This window comes from Cryptotermes secundus, unplaced genomic scaffold, assembly GCF_002891405.2.
Source record: "Cryptotermes secundus unplaced genomic scaffold, Csec_1.0 scaffold548, whole genome shotgun sequence".
Lineage (NCBI taxonomy): Eukaryota > Metazoa > Arthropoda > Insecta > Blattodea > Kalotermitidae > Cryptotermes > Cryptotermes secundus.
This window is the reverse complement of record NW_019732380.1, coordinates 119,208-137,910: the sequence shown is the minus strand read 5'-3', so window position 1 is coordinate 137,910 and position 18,703 is coordinate 119,208. Positions and strand designations below refer to the sequence as shown.

Genomic DNA, 18,703 nt, shown 5'->3' with positions numbered 1-18,703 from the left:
GAAATTTACTCCTCTTTCATGAAGATGGGGGGGGGCCTACATATTCCTTCGAAATGTCGGTTGACTTTCAGCGGAGTATACAGCGTTATATCCAAGAAGACATAACTCTTCACGGAACTTAAAACCCGTTTTTGCGCTTTGCCTGACGCAGACGAACGAATGCCTTGCATGCATGCATGCAGGGAGGCAGACAGCAGTATGGGCGCCATGTACATGACCCATATTCTTCCCTCCTCTGCTCTTCTCTGTTGCCAGTAAACGTGTGGCTTTGTGTTTATTACAACTTCTGCACGGTTTGCATTCCTTCGGCAATGCAACACTGGGTGTTTCCCAAATAAGAGAATTTATGAATTACGAAATTAGTCCTTGATTGCCTAGAAGACTTTGCATGCTGGGTCTCTAGGGGGTATGGCTGCCATTTTGAAGCAATATCGTCGTCTTCGTCTTCTGCCTTTTCTATTAGCCTCTCTGGCTGGTTTCACATCAGAATTAATCCAGGACTAAAGATCTTACAGTTGGTACGACTCCTTGGATGGAGGATTAGTCCTGTCACAAGGCCGATACCTACACAGAGCAGAAACGTGGACAAACATCCATACCTCAAGTAGGATTTGAACCCATGATCCCAGTGTTTGAGCGGGTGAAGATATTTCATGCGTTAGAATGCGCGGTCACTGTGATGGGCGTGATGCAATGTGTCCCTCGAAAGGCAGCCGAAAGCATCGTCTATTCTATTGTCATTAGTGACTAGTTTTGTATGACATCAGTAGATATTTCTCCTCCTCCTGCAAATATATTTTACATATATATGTTTGTTCCATTTACTTCGTGACATATTATTCTCTACCGAACAGAAGGCGAGGCAAGTGATGGGTAGAGCTGCTTACCTTGACCACTGTGACATTCAGTTAGGGACACATTGAGCTGCAGTGCACCAGCAGAAACGGCAAGAGTCGCCCGAAAGTCATACCGATGTTTTCGGCTTGCACAGTTGCAGTGGTTAGCTCAAGCGGACCCAGTAGAATAGTCGCCTCCCACCTCACCTGAAGGCAGAAAGATATCCAGTTTATGAAACATACCGGATGACAGTTGAAAGTACAAAAAAAAACAGTAATCCCTATCATCAGAACCCTTTAGAATCCAATTGGTGTCTTGTTTCTTTTAGATTATATATGAACTATGTTACATGAGTAGTGATGTAAACGGAGTAGAAAGCATAGGGTGGGGGGAGGGGGGCAGAGTTCCAAGAGACAAGTGAAATGGTTAGGTCTGTCCATGAGGTTGCGAGGTACACAAAGATGCACATGAGGTATAACATTCTGATATCCGGAAAATTACGAAATCTAGCAACCGTATGGTGCCAGATGCACTGCGTATCACAATTTCTGCTGTATAGTGAAAGAAAACTATAGCTATTATTGTTGTAGTTTGTATGTTTCTCTGTTTGTCTGTCTCTGTTAGTTTGTTAGTTCATTAGTTTGTTAGTTGTAGTTTACAACCGAGAAGACAAGCAAAGCACTCGTACATCAGGAAAACTACACAGTTTTGCTCCATTCCAGACGCCATTAATATTACAGAAATATGAAGTTACTTTTGCACTGGTATGAAATGTATTTATTGATTTAAGAGTACAGGTAGTCTATAATGTGTCCTGTGATTATGTTCTATAATTTAAACTATGATGTTGATTTTGACACAACATGTAAATCAGGTATAATGTTTGGGGTTTCTATCTTTATGTAATGCAGCGCTGAAAACGCCGCCAGCATTCCATGAGCAACGTCAGAAGCTAGAACGTGCCAAAATGGGCGATCTGCTCAAGGCAAAAATTCAGCAACGTCCTGACAGGCAAGAACTTGTTAGACAACACATCTTAGAAGGTGAGTGTCTCAGAGATATGTTAAGGAAAAAATATAAAAAAGAGTAAAGCTATCCCTGTAACAGGCCATGAAGGCCCATAGGGTTGTGAGACGTTGAGGGTCCCACATTATCTAGACAGTCGGCTCAAAGATGGCGGTAAGGTTGTCAGCCTTACTCGCCGGCCGCGCTTTACTCCCCAGGAAAATTATTTAATTAATTCCTGGTACTCATTTCTGTTAGAGGCTGAGTCGACCCCACGGCCATAGTGCGGCTGGAAGGATTAGGTCAACTGAAAAAAAAAATCCAATGATCTCATCGGGACTTGAACCTGCGACCTTCCGGCTTGTAGCATAGTGCCTCAACCAACTATGCTACTGCCTGCACCAAAGGAAAAAATATTTATTCCAAAATATCCTGATGTGATTGTGTAGAAGATATGATGAACTTGAAGGTGCAAGGTTTTGCGCAGTTAAAACCTACAGTTTTTGACCGCCTCTGTGGTCCATAGGTCCCGGGTTCGATTCCCGGGCTACCAGATTTTCTGAGAAGTAGTGGTTCTGGAACGGGGTCCCCTCAGCCTCATGAGGATAATTAACGAGCTATTCAAGGAAATAGCAGCTCTGGTCTAGAAAACCGACATTAACATCCATGGGCATCTGTTGCACTGACCACGTGACACCCTCTATCCGCAAGAAGTTCGCACTAACTTAACCCACAAGCGGCAGTCGCTCGGTCGGTATATTTCGCCTGTGGACTACAGGCCATGGAGTTTGTTGTTTGTTTAATCCTACAGTTTGACTTTCTGTTGATGAATCATTAGCAGAAAGTTATAATTGGCTGTTTATATTGTAAAAGGAAATATTTGAAGAAGATGAGGTATTGATGAAAATATGAGACAAATAAAAGGGAGGGGAATAATGTATGCAGTGTGGACAGTTGCAAAATTTAGAAATGAACAACTTGTGCTTTAGTTCACTTGTTAATAAAAATATTACTCATTTGGTATAGCAACATGAGAATGAGTAGAGAATGATACACATGTATTCAGAATAATGTTTCTGTTTTCAACCATGAATTTCCATACATTCTCGAGAAGTTATTGAACATGTCTCTTAAGCTCCATCAAGAATGCATAAAATTTTATAAGCATTTTCTTAAAGATTTAATTTGCACATTGATCAACTCAATTGTTTATATGAGCCCGCACACAGATGATAGGAACTGTAAGCTTTTAGTATTTTAAAGTAATGTTTTTAGCTTTAATTTCAAGCGACGGTTGCAGAAAATTGTATGTATGAGCAACAAACTCCTGACCAGAAAGTAAAATAGAAATCATTGATGATACTAAATTTTAACATAAACAAATGTCCCAGAAAATTCATCTTATAACATGTTATTAATATTGGAAACATTATTTCATAAATCTTTATGAAAAAGAGATTAAATTGGTTGTGAAAATGTTGATATGCTTTTCATGCAGAATATTTGTGTTTGCTACAGCCGATATGGGACATGTAGATCCTTCACTAGCAGAGAGACAGCGAATGCTGAAAAAGGCACGTTTGGCAGATTCACTAAATGACCAACTGTCACATCGACCTGGTCCACTGGAACTCATCAAGAAGAATATCTTGCACACAGAGGAACCTATTGAAAGGGCAGTCAAAGGTAATGTAATATAAATTACTTATTGGAACATTTAAAACAGTTTCTTCATAAAGCAGTTATTATATCATGTATGTGTTCTGTTTTTCTGTTCTATAGAGGGTGTGATACCGTTTAAGGCAACATGTGAGGGCCAGTTAACAAAACCTCAACATCCAAATCGCTACATTACGTTCGAAGAAGATTCTCAGAGTTCAGAAGGGGCACAGTCTCCTCAGCAGACCCAATCTGCAACATCAGCACCAGAAGTAAGACAACAGTCAAATGTATTAGAAGCAGCGGCAGCGTCAGCTGGAATTGTAACCGTTGCCTTGACGATCCCAACCACAGGAGGAGCTGTTGTCGTTACATCAGCATCCCCGGCTGCGTTTGAGCAAGCTGTTGCAGCATCAGCATCGTCTAGCATGGACCACCAACAGCAACAGACTGCAACAGTAACATTTGCAGATCTGTGCAATAATGTAATGGGTGGAAATGCTCAGTTACCAGCAGTGACTTCTGCTACTGCCTCACTGCCCACTATCTTGCCTCTTGCTCCAACACCAAGCCCAATGAGCCTAGGTTCTACAACATCTAGCCTTAGCCCTCTTAGTTCTGTTTCCGTATCTTCACCTCCTGCACCCCCTACACCCTCGCCGGCACTCACCATCACACCAAGGCCTGCACCTCAGTCTTCTCCCATTTCAACAGTGTCTTCACATCGTTCTGATGCACCAGGCAAAGATAAGAACAGGAAGAAATCAAAGTCCAAGTCGCAACCAAAGACAAGGACCATTAAATTCCATGAATACAAGGGTCCACCAAATGCCCACAAGAGCACTGCTATGAGTGCTGTGTCACCTGTTGAGACATCATATGAATTGCTACTCCAACAACAGCAACTGTTTCTTCAGTGGCAATTAGAGTGGCAACATAAGGTACAGCGCACACTGTATTGTCTTTAGTAGTCTGATATGTTAGTGACAAGGCAACTCTGAAGGCTTCTGGCATTACTGTTTTATACTCAGTATTGTTATCTTTCTGGATGTTTGCAAAAATTCAGTGTCCTAAAACAGAACCTAACATTTCAGGAGATTAATCTTATTCCATATTCAGATGGGAGGAGTACCATTTCAGTTATGTCCATTAGAATAAAGTGATTAAGATTAGCTCTCACTTGCACCCTACCTGCATCTGCAGTCCTTGAAGAGCATTGGCTTCCTTTACAACAGATGCTCATTCCATTCCGTTACAGGTTTCCCTCATTTTACGTATTTCCACTAAATGAACTGTGTTAATTTTACCTATTTTTCACTTACTGAACTTCATATTTTCTACAGTGAACAAATTAAATTCATAAGTTTTGTGACTCCTATACATAAAATAATGCAAATTTTATTTCTGATTTATGAATTTTCACTGTACAAACAGTTTTCATGGAACAAATTACCTTCTTAAATCAATGGATACTTGTATTTGTTTTTGTATCCATCTGTTCACTATATAACTTTTCCTCTGTCATCTCACAAAATTTTTCATCTGCAATTCATCATTATGTTTCTTGACTCTTAACTGTTTTCCAAAGTGAGGTTCTCGGTCTCAAACCCACCCCCACATCCTGGCAGACCAGGGGCTACTTTTCATCTGGCCCCTATCCATCAACCTGTCTAGAAGGGGTGATACTGCCAGGAGCTTACACCCCCACAAACAGAGCTCTTTTGGTTGTCAGGACATGCAAACCCCCTGAGGAGAAATTACTAAAAGTAATAATTCCTAATGAATCCAGCTGAATAGGCTGAGGATGGGAGCATGGTCAGTTTCTGAAATGCTGTACTCTGGTCCAGAATATCAGACACTGGAAAAAATCAGGCACTTGTTAACACTAAGAACCATCTAGTTCAGATGGTGTAGTGATGGACTATGGTTTCGATTCCTGGCAGGGACAAGAAATTTTTATGTTCTCCACATCATCCAGATTGGCTCTGGGGCCCACCCAGCCTCCTATCCATTGGATACTCATCTCTTTCCTTGGGGATTAAAGTGGCCAGTGTGTGAAGCTGACCACTCACCTCCATCCAGTGCCAGTGTCAAGAATGGTAGAGCTATACCTCCACTCCTCCATACATCGTCATGGTGTGGTGCTTAATTATTAGTGCCAGGATTTTTTGAAAATGCATATGCACATATGCAAATGCATATTTTGAGGGTTTTTGGTCGTTATTGCATATTCTAAACGTAAGAGCACATTTCTGCATATATGCTTGAAATTAAGGATAATTTGAATATTCTCTAGCAAAATCGGTTTTGACTGTGTTTTGGACATCCCTTGCCAGTTGCTATTCTCATCTCACTGAGTAACGGCACTTTCACCGCTTACAATACAAGAAGGTAGCTTCGCTATTTCGAAAGGGAGGGGGTGGGATTTTCCTGCATTCCTTTGACCATCACAGCAGACAGTAGCATCAGAGGGTTGGTCTTGAGAGAATTCTCTTCAGTTAATGTGTTACTCTTTTCTTTAATAATCTGCAACAAAAAAGTGTTCCTGTATTGAAAATACCTAAAGAAAAGTGCAGCGGTAGATATTTAAAAAATCGTTGGGTGTCGGCTAATAGTGACTATTCAACAGACGGTGTCATCGTGTACTGTCAAGTTTGCGCAAAGGAAGTAAAATGTGAAAAGATTTCACCTTGAAGAACACTCAAGGAGGACTGCACATATTGCAGCAAAGAAGGGGAAGAAGAACAGCACACCACAACAGCTACTTCTTACAAAGGTCAAACTCAAGTCCTCTGTTAATACATTTTCAGCCGATCTTTGTAAGGCTTTAGTATGCAGCAACATTCCATTGAATAAATTAAGCAGTCCAGTTCTGCAATAATTTCTGGAGAAATATTATATAATTCAAAAAATCCCAGATGAATCAACTTTTAGAAAAATTATCTACCTTTGCTGTATGAATCTGGTCTGGAGTCAATCCGTTCTGACGTCAGAGGGAACTGTGTCTGGATATCGGTGGATGAGAACTGATATATGTGGCGATACATAGCAAATTTCGTAGTTGGTACGCTACATCCAGACGAACGTGGCAAACCTCATCTTCTTGCTTGCAGAGTACTCGAGAAAACTAACCATAGCACAATAGCAAGATTTGTAAATGATTCTGTGCTACTATGTTGTGCGTTCAAGTTCTGAGGTCTCCGGTTTTTTTTCTCACACAATCATTCAAAAAATTTGAAACTTCTGTCACTTTTCAGTGTAATCTCCCAGCAGCCATATACATTTTTCACAACATCGACACCATGATTCCATGGCCGCTGCGAACGCGTAGGAGTCTGAGAAGAAAGCAGTCTTCTGGAATTTGGCACCGTGTATATGTGGTGTTAACCGACGTTTCGGAGGAACGTATCGCCTCCATCTCATGGTCTCTTTGCTTGCAGATTCTTATATATTTTTTCTTCTACCCTGAAGATGGAGGCGATACGTTCCTCCGAAACGTCGGTTAACACCACATATACACGGTGCCAAATTCCAGAAGACTGCTTTCTTCATAGTCACCGCCATGAAAGCCTCAAATCTTGCGTAGGAGTCTGTTTTGACCACTGGAAAATCGCTGATGCTATAGCGACACGACTGGTGAATGTGCGACCACGCAGAGTGTCTTTCATCGTTGGGAAAAGTCAAAAATCGCTAGGAGCCAGGTCAGGTGAGTAGGGAGCATGAGAAACGACTTCAAGGTTGTTTTTATGAAGAAACTGCTGCGTCGCGTACACCCACTGCGCTGGTGCATTGTCCTGGTGAAAGAGCACATGTGCAGCCTTTTCCGGCCGTTTTTCTCGCAGTGCTGGAAGGAGCTTGTTCTTCAAAACATCTTGGTAAGATGCACCTGTCACCGTAGTGCCCTTTGGAATGCAATGAGTAAGGATTATGCCATCGCTGTCCCAAAACATGGCCACCATCACTTTTTCAGCATTGCCACTTACCCGAAATTTTTTTGGTGGCGGTGAGTCTGTGTCCTTCCATTGAGCTGACTGGTGCTTTGTTTCAGGATTGAAAAACGGCATTCATGTCTCATCCATTGTCACAATTGATGAAAACAAAGTACCCTTTAAGCCTTCATCACGTGTCAACAACGCCTGGCAAATTGCCATGCGCGCAGCCTTGTGGTCGTCCGCCAGCATTCGTGGCACCGACCTGGAGGACACTTTCCGCATTCGCAGGTCTTCATGCAGGATTGTGTGCACAGATCCCACGGAAATGCCAACTTTGGAGGCGATGTTTTCCACACTCAATAGGCGATCCTCCAAAACAACTTTCTCAACTCGCTTGAACATGTTGTCAGACCAGCTGGTGCAAGGCTGAGATTGTTTTGGTTTGTTGTCACACGACGTTCGGCCCTCTTTGAACTGTCGCACCCACGAACGCACATTTTTCACATTCATGACACCATCACCACATGTCTCACTCAACTGGCGATGAATTTCAAGTGGAGAAAACGAATGATTACTTGCTGTTCTTGTAACGAAAACGTCGCCATTTTAAGTATCAAAAACACTCCTCACATTCGCTGCCACCACTAGAGTTCTATGTGCTGTACAGTGCTGCCATCTCTGTCACGCATTCACAAAGAGTGCACATGTATTTTAAACTAAACCGCATGTGTCTATCTGCTCCCAGTCCTGAGAAAAAAATCAGAGGCCTTAGAACTAGAACGCCCCTCATACTATGGCCATCTGAAATTGAGAATTGTTGTAAGGTGCTCGTATGACTCACAGATGGAGCTTCCTATATGTTGAAAAAAAGCAAAGGCCTTACAAGTATTTCATCTAAATCTTATACACGTAACCTGTTTAGCGCACGGATTACACTGTATTGCAGAAAAAAAAAAAAAACGCACACAGTTTCCAGCTGTTAACAATTTAATTGCAAGTGAGAAAAAAACTGTTTCTGAAAGCACCAGCTCGTGTCCAGTTCTACAAAGATTGCCTACCTCAGGTTCCTCTGCCACCTGAACCTGTCCTAACTAGGGGGGGGGGGGACATGGTTATCTGCAGTTTCATTTTATCAGGAGAATTTCAATCAAGTAAAAGAAGTGGTTACAAAACTTGAAGATGTGTATGCATGTGTCCGTGAAGCAAAATTGGTGTTTGGAAGTGATACTGTTTATCAAGATGTAAATTTTATCCATGCACATATTTCTACAGTTTCAAAAGCTATTGAGAGCTTAGAATCTTGTGGTGCACTTCAGCTCTTTCAGAAAGCAACTTGTTCACTAAATTCTACTCCGGACGAAATTGGAGAGAAATAAAATGCAAGTTAGAAAAGGTGTTGAAATCGAACCCAGGACTAAAAAAGATTCAGTCAGTTAGTCAGTACTTGAGTGGAATTGTGGTATCTTTGCCAGATGAATGTTCCGAACCTTCGGCATCAGTGTATAAATACTGTCTAATCATGTCAGTTGATGTAGAAAGATCATTCTCGGCCTATAAACAGACACAGTTTGTCTCCACAAAACACTGAAAGACTTCCAGTTGCCTATTGTGATGCTACTTTCTGCAGTGGATGATACATGTAAATAGGTGAGTCTGAATACAGTGCATATTGTTTCATTTTTGGTGCATATTTTAAGTGTTTTAGTGCATAAAGATCTGGGCCCTATTAATTATGTTGACTACTTATATTTAGAGATGCTAGCTTGTTACATGTTGCTGCAACAAGAAAGGAAAATCGGTGAAAATGAAACTTGCTGCAGTGATTATTCAGCTTGAGAAACATACCAGACCTTTGTCAGATAATGTATGGTGTTCATTATGTTTCCTTTTGCACAGTATCCACAGATTATCTTGCCAGCAGCACAGAAGCCATTGTCTGTGAGCTCAGACTCTTTGAGTGGTGGCACTGCTGCAACAGCCACATCCTTATCAGGCCTGATTGCAGTAGCATCACCCCCTGCTGCGCACACACACACAGTGGCAAATACTGTAACAAGTGCTGCGCCCACAGTCACTGTGGCAGCTCCCAGCTCAAATACGAACACAGTAGTACCAGTTCCCTCTCCGGCGCCACTGCAGGCTCCACCAACGCCTCAGCAGGAGCAGCCACAACAGCAGACACTGCGCACCCTCACAAAACTGGAGGATATGAAAGGTAAATGTCTGCTTGAGTGCCACCAGGGAAGGCAGAAAATGTGCCTATGGACTTACAGTCTACTACGTGGACGGTCAGTTCACTTGCACAGTCTCCTTGTCTGCAAGGGGCATGCAGTTGCCCTTTCTCTGCAAACAGGAAAATTATAGTTACAAGTTTTCATAAAGATTTATCTACCAGTTTAAAGTAAATTTTTGAAAACAATGATTTATTATAATTTTTTAATTAATTTATTTATTGTATGTTTTATATATTACTCTGTGAACTATATATAATGCCATGGAGCATCTGGTGGACTGCCACAGAATGCCAATGGTCCAGTGGACCACAGTTTTAGAAATTGATTTCAGAAATTTTTAATGACTGCCCCAGAATATTCAGGATAGAAGAATATTTAAAAAAAAATTTTTTTTGGTGTTGATATTTTATATATACTTCTCTCTTTCAACTTTGATTTATCCACAAGGAGGAAAGGGGATTCCCCTACCATTGTCCATGCTCATAGGACTAATGACTGTAGACTGCTATTTTGATAAGTTTTCAATATTTGCATATGTCCATAATTAGGAATGGGGGAGACAAATGCATATAGAATATTGGTGGGAAAGCCAGAAGGAAAGAGACCACTGGGAAGACCAAGGCGTAGGTTTGTGGACAATATTAAAATGGATCTTAGAGGGATAGGATGGGATGGTATTAATCGGATTGATCTGGCTCAGGATAGGGACCAGTGGAGGGCTCTTGTGAACACTGTAATGAACCTTCGGGTTCCATAAACTGCTGGGAAATTCTTTAGTAGCTGCAGATTTGGCTTCTCCTCAAGAAAGGCTCAGTTCCATAAGTAAGTAAGCAGGCCTCGCAGCCACATAGGATATGTGAGGCTGAATAGGTGTGAGTAAACACTCCACTGAACACTACAAAGAAACCATAGTAAGTGTCTGTGTAACACATGTGGAAGAGGGGCAGCACTTGAAAATATTTTGTGCCTCAAGTTTATGTAATGTTTTCTTCTTTCCAATAGTAAGTGACTTAAAGGCAGAGTTGAAGAAGAGGAATTTGCCTGTATCAGGGTCAAAGCCTCAGTTAATAGAACGTCTGAAACCATTCAGCGATTCCTTGACTGGCTCATCCCAACAACAGGACAGCCACGTGATGTCTATCACTAGCACGTCCGTCTTGAGTACCACTAACAGTACTACCACCACGACGGCAGCAGCAACCATTCCAGTGACTCAGATGGGTCACATTCTCATGGACACACCTGGCCCAGTCATTAATGAGGAGTCACTGTCAGGTAAATATTTTCTGACATAATGTGACTACAGGGAAATGATGGCAAAAGCTGTGTTACTTTTACAAATCATACACATGCATATATTAAAATTTTCGACCAGTACGAGTATAGTTCATTGCATCTTATTTAATTTATGGAATCAGGGCTCCAGAAAATGTGCACTCAGTAATCACAGGCAAGTTAATAGATGTCAGTGGCAAGTATAACAAGTTAGGACATATATGCATAGCGTAACAGTTCTTTGCACATTTGCTGAATAATGTCCCTGTGGATTTTCTGAATTATGAAATGACACACCATAGAAATCCCTCTTGTTTAAATATGTTGACATTCATGATTTTAGTATGTTGGACAAGAAACATGTTTCGTTATTCTCTGTCATGTTTAGTTGAAGCATTTTCTGCTCTGATTAACATTTGAATTATCCATAAATTACATTTAAGATGTGCATTGAAATGCCTGTGGGATTTTATGTAAAGTCTCTTGTTATTTTTGACTGATTTTATTGAATGTTGGGATATGTTGAAAATTTTTATTATGAAGATCTCCATTGTGAGCCTTCCTGAAAATCTGTTCAGCAGTTCTTGACTTGTTCCATGAAGACAGATGGACAGACATGAGAACCCTCATAAGGGCGTTTTTGCAGCTTTTCATTGCAAGCACAGCAGAAACATGCGAATGAATACTCTTCATAAGACAGCAAGTTCATAGTCCATGCACACTTCCAGCTGGAATGTGCTATCCATGAAATACACATTTCTCTGGAAAAAAAAGTAACTAAAGTAATGAGAATGCCATGACCCACATAGTCTTCCACACTCTATGTAATACTATAATACCATAATGTTTTAGTATTCTCTTTTATTGCTAGTGGGGTCGGACTAAGTCCCTTGTACTGTGGCCACTTCTGGCCTATTGCACCAGCCCCAGATGATAGGTGAGGGTGATTGTGGAGCAATTGGTGGAATGAAGATTGGCAAGGGAAACCGACGTACTCGGAGAAAACCTGCCCCAGTGCCACTTTGTCCATCAGAAATCCCATTTGACCAGACCCGGGATCAAACCCGGGCTGCCACGGTGGGAAGCCAGTGACTAACTGCTTGAGCTATGGCACGGCCCAATCATGTTTTAGTAACTGGACATGGGATTTGGATTGATAATTGGATTTATTGGATGCTTATAACTTGTATCTACAAATATCTATAACAGTCTTGCTGATTTACAGACACTGAATCACTACAACTACTGCATATATGCAGTCTTCCATTCGATTTGCTAGTCATTGCTAAGTAGCAGCCGCTAACAGTGCAGCTGAAGACTTCTAACCACAAATTCTGACCTCTGAGTGGCTTGTCCAATTGGTCCTTGTTGTCTAACCTCAGTATGGGCAGCAAAGAAAACATGTCCTCTGTTGTTATGTCAGTATCTGTTGCTGCAGAAGTGTGGTTATCATGCTGTTGCTAAGCAATGGCCTCATCTATTTGTTCCACTGTTCTAGATTTCAGCTGTGATGTCATGGTACAGAATAAGAATTTACATAAATCATCATATATACCTGATGATGGCCCTGTGTGGCCTGAACATAGCATTGAATTTACATGAAAGCACGGACTAAGTGGTGACTCAACAAATAATCTGTGAAGCTGCACTAAGACTCTGTGTGTGTGTGTGTGCATGCGTGCATGTTTTGGGGGGGGGGGTGCGCGCATATGTATCAAGGGGTATGATGGAGTCATGAGATAGCTGATTTTATTTATCGTTACCGTAATGAAAGTTCACATTCCACGGAGACCATAGATCCATGTGCCCTATGCTTCATTATTCCCCATGATCTAATAGTGCAGTAAATTAATCCCTTAAGTCAGTCATTTAAATGTTACCCCCCAGGAGCAAGACTTTTTTTGGTGCTGCGCCATAGCTCAAGCGGTTAGTTGCTGACTTCGCACCATGGCGGCCTGGGTTTGATCCCGGTTCTGGTCAAGTGGGATTTGTGGTGGAAAAAGTGGCACTGGAGCAGGTTTTCTCCAAGTACTTCGGTTTCTCCTGCCCATCTTCATTCCACCAGTTGCTCCACAATCACCCTCATCTGTCATCTGGGGCTGGTACAATAGGCCAGAAGTGGCCACAGTACAAGGGATTTAGTCCCACCCCACTAGCAATAAAAAAACGCCTTTTTAAATGGTTCTGTTGGGGAGAAAGTCTTAATTATTTTCTGCAGGATTCAGCCATGCCTCAAAGAGAACAAAATGTCTCCTGACTGTTGTTTCATTAGTTTGATCAGAGAGCTAACAGATACTTATATTCAGAATTATTTCATCTGACACAGAGATTTTGTGCTGTATGTCCACATTCTCCAATGAATACAAGTTACTGGATGTGCATGCCATTAAAGTAGCCCAAGGTTTTGTTAGTTTTAAGAATGTTATTTATTTACATTCGAATATATACTTTTTACAATGTCTGCTAAATAGGAAACCATTGTATATTTATAAAAATCTACCCTTGGAAGGTGGGAAGAAATATAGCATGTACTGGTAATGTAAAGTAATCATGAAAATGACATTACTTAAATTTTTGTCATCGTGGGAATGTTTATCATTTAATGATTATACTTAGAAAGGTACTGGCCACAGAGAATTCATTTGAGTAATTTTTTCGCATTGTTCTGGTAATGGAGCAGGCAAAATAGAACTCCATGACTAGCATTTGCAAATATGTTCACTTTTAAGAGAGATGTTTCATTTATGCTACTTTTTACATCTTTTGAAATTGTACTTACTTACTCATGAAGCTGAGCCTTTCTTGAGGAGCTGCCAATTCTGCAGCTACTCAAGAATTTCCCAGCATTTTATGGAAGCCGCAGGTTCATTACCGTGTTCATAAGAGCCCTCCACTGGTCCCTATCCTGAGCCAGATCAATCCAGTCAATACCATCCCATCCTATCTGTCGATAAGATCCATTTTAATATTGTCCACCCACCTACTCATTGGTCTTCCCAGTGGTCTCTTTCTTTCTGGCTTTCCCACCAATATCCTATATGCATTCCTCGTCTTCCCCATTCGTGCTACATTACCTGCCCACCTCATCCTCCTTGACTTGATCATTCTAATTATACTTGGAGAAGAGTACAAGTTATGAACTTGAAATTGTACAGATTGCATAATATAGGGAAGTCATGAGATGTTGATTTTAGTGCAGAAGAGAAAAATTGTTCAACTCTTTAATGAACCGTCACAACACAGCAAATAGTAAAACATCAAAGTCAGCGTACAGCTGTGGCTTTGCTACATGTTTCGGCCACTATCGGCTATCATCAGGCAAATACATATCAACAAAAATCTACCATTTAACTTCAGTCATAAAATGGATATAACACTTTTAATCGTACAATTTTAAAATTGCTTATGTAAAAATACAAAAGTTCAGATTATATAAAAATTAAAATTGGAAGTATTATAACAAGATAAGATAAGACAATTCTTCTTAATGACGAGGCAGCATTACATAGTAAGTAACAACATATACTGTAAACTATATCTTCAATGTTAAATCATTTAATTATAACAAAGTTTAACATTACTATTTTTATATTATTTTCGAACTCATTAATTGCTACACCATGGGCCTCTCTTAAAATCTTCTATATAAAGTAATATCGAATTTCCCTATTGTCTATGGAAACGCACACAAAGTATATCTAACGACTGATTAAATGTTTTTGAAAACATCATTAATATCTTATCTTGTTATAATACTTCCAATTTTAATTTTTGTATAATCTGAACTTTTGTATTTTTGCATAAGCAATTTTAAAATTGTACGATTAATAGTGTTATATCCATTTTATGATTGCTGTTAAATGGTAGATTTTTGTTCATATGTATTTGCCTGATGATGGCCGGTAGTGGCCGAAACATGTAGCAAAGCCACAGCTGTACGCTGACTTTGATGTTTTACTATTTGGTGTGTTGTGACGCTTCGTTAAAGAGTTGTATATTGTAGCACAGCAGGATGCATGAAATTAAGATTAGAAAAATTGTTGACAGATCTTGTTTGTAGGATGCAGAAATAGATGAGAAATAATGGATAAGAATTTCTTAAATTGTTATCGAACTTTTGTGTCACAGTATACCATATATGGTATTGCTAAATCTGTAAAGACTTATGTTTCAGCAATGGTTTTAGAATAAAGATTTCAAGAATCCTTATCTGAGATTGTTCATCTTCACAGGTCTTTCAATGGAGACTCCAGTTTCCCCACCCACACAGCAGATGGCCCTAGTGCATGATGGCTCTGGAGGGGATGATGAAGTGAGCTTGCCTACCTTCTCACCCAGCTCACAGCATCAACAGCTGTCTCCTTTATCACAGAATATGTCCCCAGACTCAGTTGGGATTGCTGACCTTGACATGGATACAACAGAGGGCAGCTCTCTTACTGTGGGCTCACCATCAGAGCAACAAGTTTCACCTCCACCTCCTTCACCCCAGCAACAGCCACAGAACCTGGTTAGCGAGGACATTATTCGTGATCAGCAACGTAAGATCGAGGAGCTGGAGCGTGAACTACTCAAGTAAGAACCATATAACTTACTCTGTTTTGGATCTGAGGTTCTCATAGTAGTAACTGCATAAAGTTCTGTCTTCAGGAATGTAACCCTGTGTAGTCTGTAAAAGTCAGTCATTGTTTCAGAGGAACATACTCCTTGCTTGCTGCCTGCTTCATGCTGGTTTCTTGTTTAGCTTACTGTTCAACACTGAGGATGGAAATGTGTTCCCCCAAAATATTAGTTGACTTTCACTGAACGACATGTTGTTCTACCCCAAAAGATGGAACTTTTTTTTTACTTTAATTAGTCATTATTAGATCTGTACTAGTACATAACTTCAGGAGATATAGTGAACAAATCCTCGTTTATCTGGAATATTAATGATAAAGTAGGTAATATATAACACAATCCACAGATAGTATCAAAATATGGGATTTGAGGTTTTCACAGTGGTTAAGATTCATATTGTGGACTACAACATAAATAAAACATAAATATACCATCATAAACATTTGAAATATTGTTGTCGCTTCTTTGTTTGTATTTGGTTCACATATGTCACATTTCAGCATCCTGTTGAATTGAAGCATCACTTATAATCTTCCGTATATAATGCAACAATATCAATATAGATTTAGTTGATACTAATCAATATTTAATTCACTAAAATGTTTGAAATGTCATAAAACTATATAGACATTCTGTGTTTATGTGCTACATGTTTTGGCCTCACAGGGCCATCTTCAGGCAACTCTTCATTAAGGAATCCACTACACTGTGCACTTTGTAGGTAGTACTCTTAAAGTACCTTGTCATTATTATTGTTATTGATTTTGATGTTATAGGATGTCTGTTCTTCCTATCTTTTGTGTTGCGGCTGTTCTCGGCATTCTATAATACATGTTTATTAGTATCATTCTGTCCTTAGTTTTAGCATTGTGCTACCTTCGTGTCCTAGATGTTGTATTTTTTTTTTACTTACATGCCCCATTGGGTGTGCTATTTCCATAAAGCTATTCAAAAACAAATTTGTGATACACATATGTCCAGCCACCCCATGGTAATTCCTCAGACCCCCAGCAGCAGAATTGCCCGTCATCGTTATATCACGCAGGTGCCATTATAGTTGATGGTAGTAGAATTTGCGATTGTGCTACAGTGTATGTGTCTGAAATTTTCGGCCATGAGCTCAATATTTCACCTCAAAAAGACTGCATGTCAGAATTAAAGAGAAGACGAGTTATTTTGACTTTGTATTGGGTTCCCACAAGTGTTTCTCTTCTGCAACTGTGCAGGTTCTTATAACCAGTACATGCCATGCCCCAAACATGGCAGATAATGTGCCTTGATTACTGAATAATATCATAACAGTATGGTTGAAGTTCTCTCACAAAAAGAAATTGTTACCTAACTTTCCAGACTTCTTTCATACATATTCTACAGATGTGTTTGTCTACATTCTTGTGTCACAATTTTTGTACAAGAAATGCATGTTAGTTACATTAAAATATATTTTTCTTTTGTTGTAACATCAAATTAGATATAAACAGTATGCATACAAATTAATATGAACATTTATGCTTTGGAACAATGTACTAATCCCAAGCAGAATGTTATAATTGAATTTTTATTTTGATACTTTAGGTCACAACTACAGTTGCAGCAGATTCGCAACAGTAAGGAATTAACTAACACTCAGCGGCTCAAACCACAGCCACAGCAGCAACTGGCCTTGGTAGCACCATCTACCTCCTTGTCCAATGGCGTTGTTATTGATCCAGCTTCTGCTACTGCTGTAACCACATCAGCAGCCATAGCATCAAAACAGCAGAAGCTTAAACAGCACCTTGTACAAAAAATCCATCAACAGCAACTCCAAATGCAGTTGCAACAACTTCAGACACTTCATCAACAGCAGCAACAACAGAGGCAGCAGCAACAGCAACATATTGCATTCCAGCAGCAACAGCAAGTGAGTGATACTGGAAGAACTGATAAGGAAAGCTGATGTCTAGGTGTAGGATGTCAGTGTTCCAGGCAGATTTTGCTTCATTCCTTCCCCATCCATTTCCTCCAAGCAAAGTCAGAATTTGTATACAGGGTGCCTAGATGTTAAAGGAAGGGGTATGTTCCTGAAAGTGTGTCTGTATCATGAAATTCTGCAAAGCAGTCCCTCTTTTTCTGTTGACTCCCATGCTATAAGTGGAGATGTATTCCTAAAGAAATGTTTCCTATAATAAAAACAGCATTTTCTCCCATCAGAAATAATACTTTGTCCACAAAAGTAGACCTAAAATAACTTGAATTTCATAATCTTTTTCCAGTCATCCTAAATAAGTATCATACACAGTGCAATCTAAAATATGACAAGAATACTAACCATCCTACCAGCCATCCCACTACATCCTAGGTCTGATTCTTCATGAGGAACCGGCATACGTCACCCCTTTTGCTGCGTATTATTTTCTCACCATTTTCCTAAATTAATGCAGTTTTAAGTTAAAAAATATGAAGCATTACAAAAATGCATTTTCATGGCCCAGTGAGTGACGTTGAATAATGCAGCAAAAGAAAATATTATTTCTTGACGTGGGCTGAATTAACTGTTGCGCTTTATGGTGATTGATACGTGTTTGGTTCATCACCATGAGGTTGGTGATCATTAATATAATCATGTTTCTCAATCAGTGGGTCTTGATGGTTATCTGGATGGAACATAATATCTTGAAAATAACAATAGTCACATAAAATTCAGTTGCAAAGAAAAACTTTCCTGCATTATTCAATGGCTTTCTTTCCGCTGCAGAATGTTCTTTAGCAATATTTCTCGAAAGTGGTTGTGCAAGGTAGAAGTATGTTGTATTTATATAATTGTTATAAAATATATTGTGATGTAATAGAATAGTTTGACAAGAGATGTCATCCATTGCTAGCCAACAAATAAACATGCAACAATAGAAGAGCTGTTGGAGAGAGTATTTTCTGTGCAGTCCATGGTGAGGCTATCTTGAGGAGACTGAAGCCAGGAATGACTGTCCTGGTGATGGCCAGCAGCAATTTAACCGACTAATCGACAAACAGGATAATATCCATTGTGAGCCGTTAGCAGTCAGTGACTGGTGAAGACATGGAAGACTTTGTGTATGCTACATTACACTGATATGTAGATTGTGTAGATCCATGAAACTGTTGTAGTTACGAGTTATAGTG

General features: G+C 40.0%; 1 protein-coding gene across 5 annotated transcripts in view; it reads left to right on the top strand.

The window, feature by feature from the left end:
- Positions 1-18,703, top strand: part of LOC111867594 (myocardin-related transcription factor B) — a 340,472-nt gene that overhangs the window by 306,664 nt on the left and 15,105 nt on the right. For all 5 annotated transcript variants that reach the window (XR_002843368.2, XM_033752733.1, XM_023857581.2 and 2 more), the window contains 7 exons: positions 1,749-1,880; positions 3,361-3,528; positions 3,625-4,442; positions 9,330-9,648; positions 10,670-10,942; positions 15,175-15,517; positions 17,138-17,465. Coding sequence is in view for 4 of the 5 variants with exons in the window: in XM_033752733.1 (XP_033608624.1) it covers positions 1,749-1,880; positions 3,361-3,528; positions 3,625-4,442; positions 9,330-9,648; positions 10,670-10,942; positions 15,175-15,517; positions 17,138-17,465 (2,381 nt within the window). In the remaining variant the exon portion in view is untranslated. The remainder of the gene's footprint in view (positions 1-1,748; positions 1,881-3,360; positions 3,529-3,624; positions 4,443-9,329; positions 9,649-10,669; positions 10,943-15,174; positions 15,518-17,137; positions 17,466-18,703) is intronic.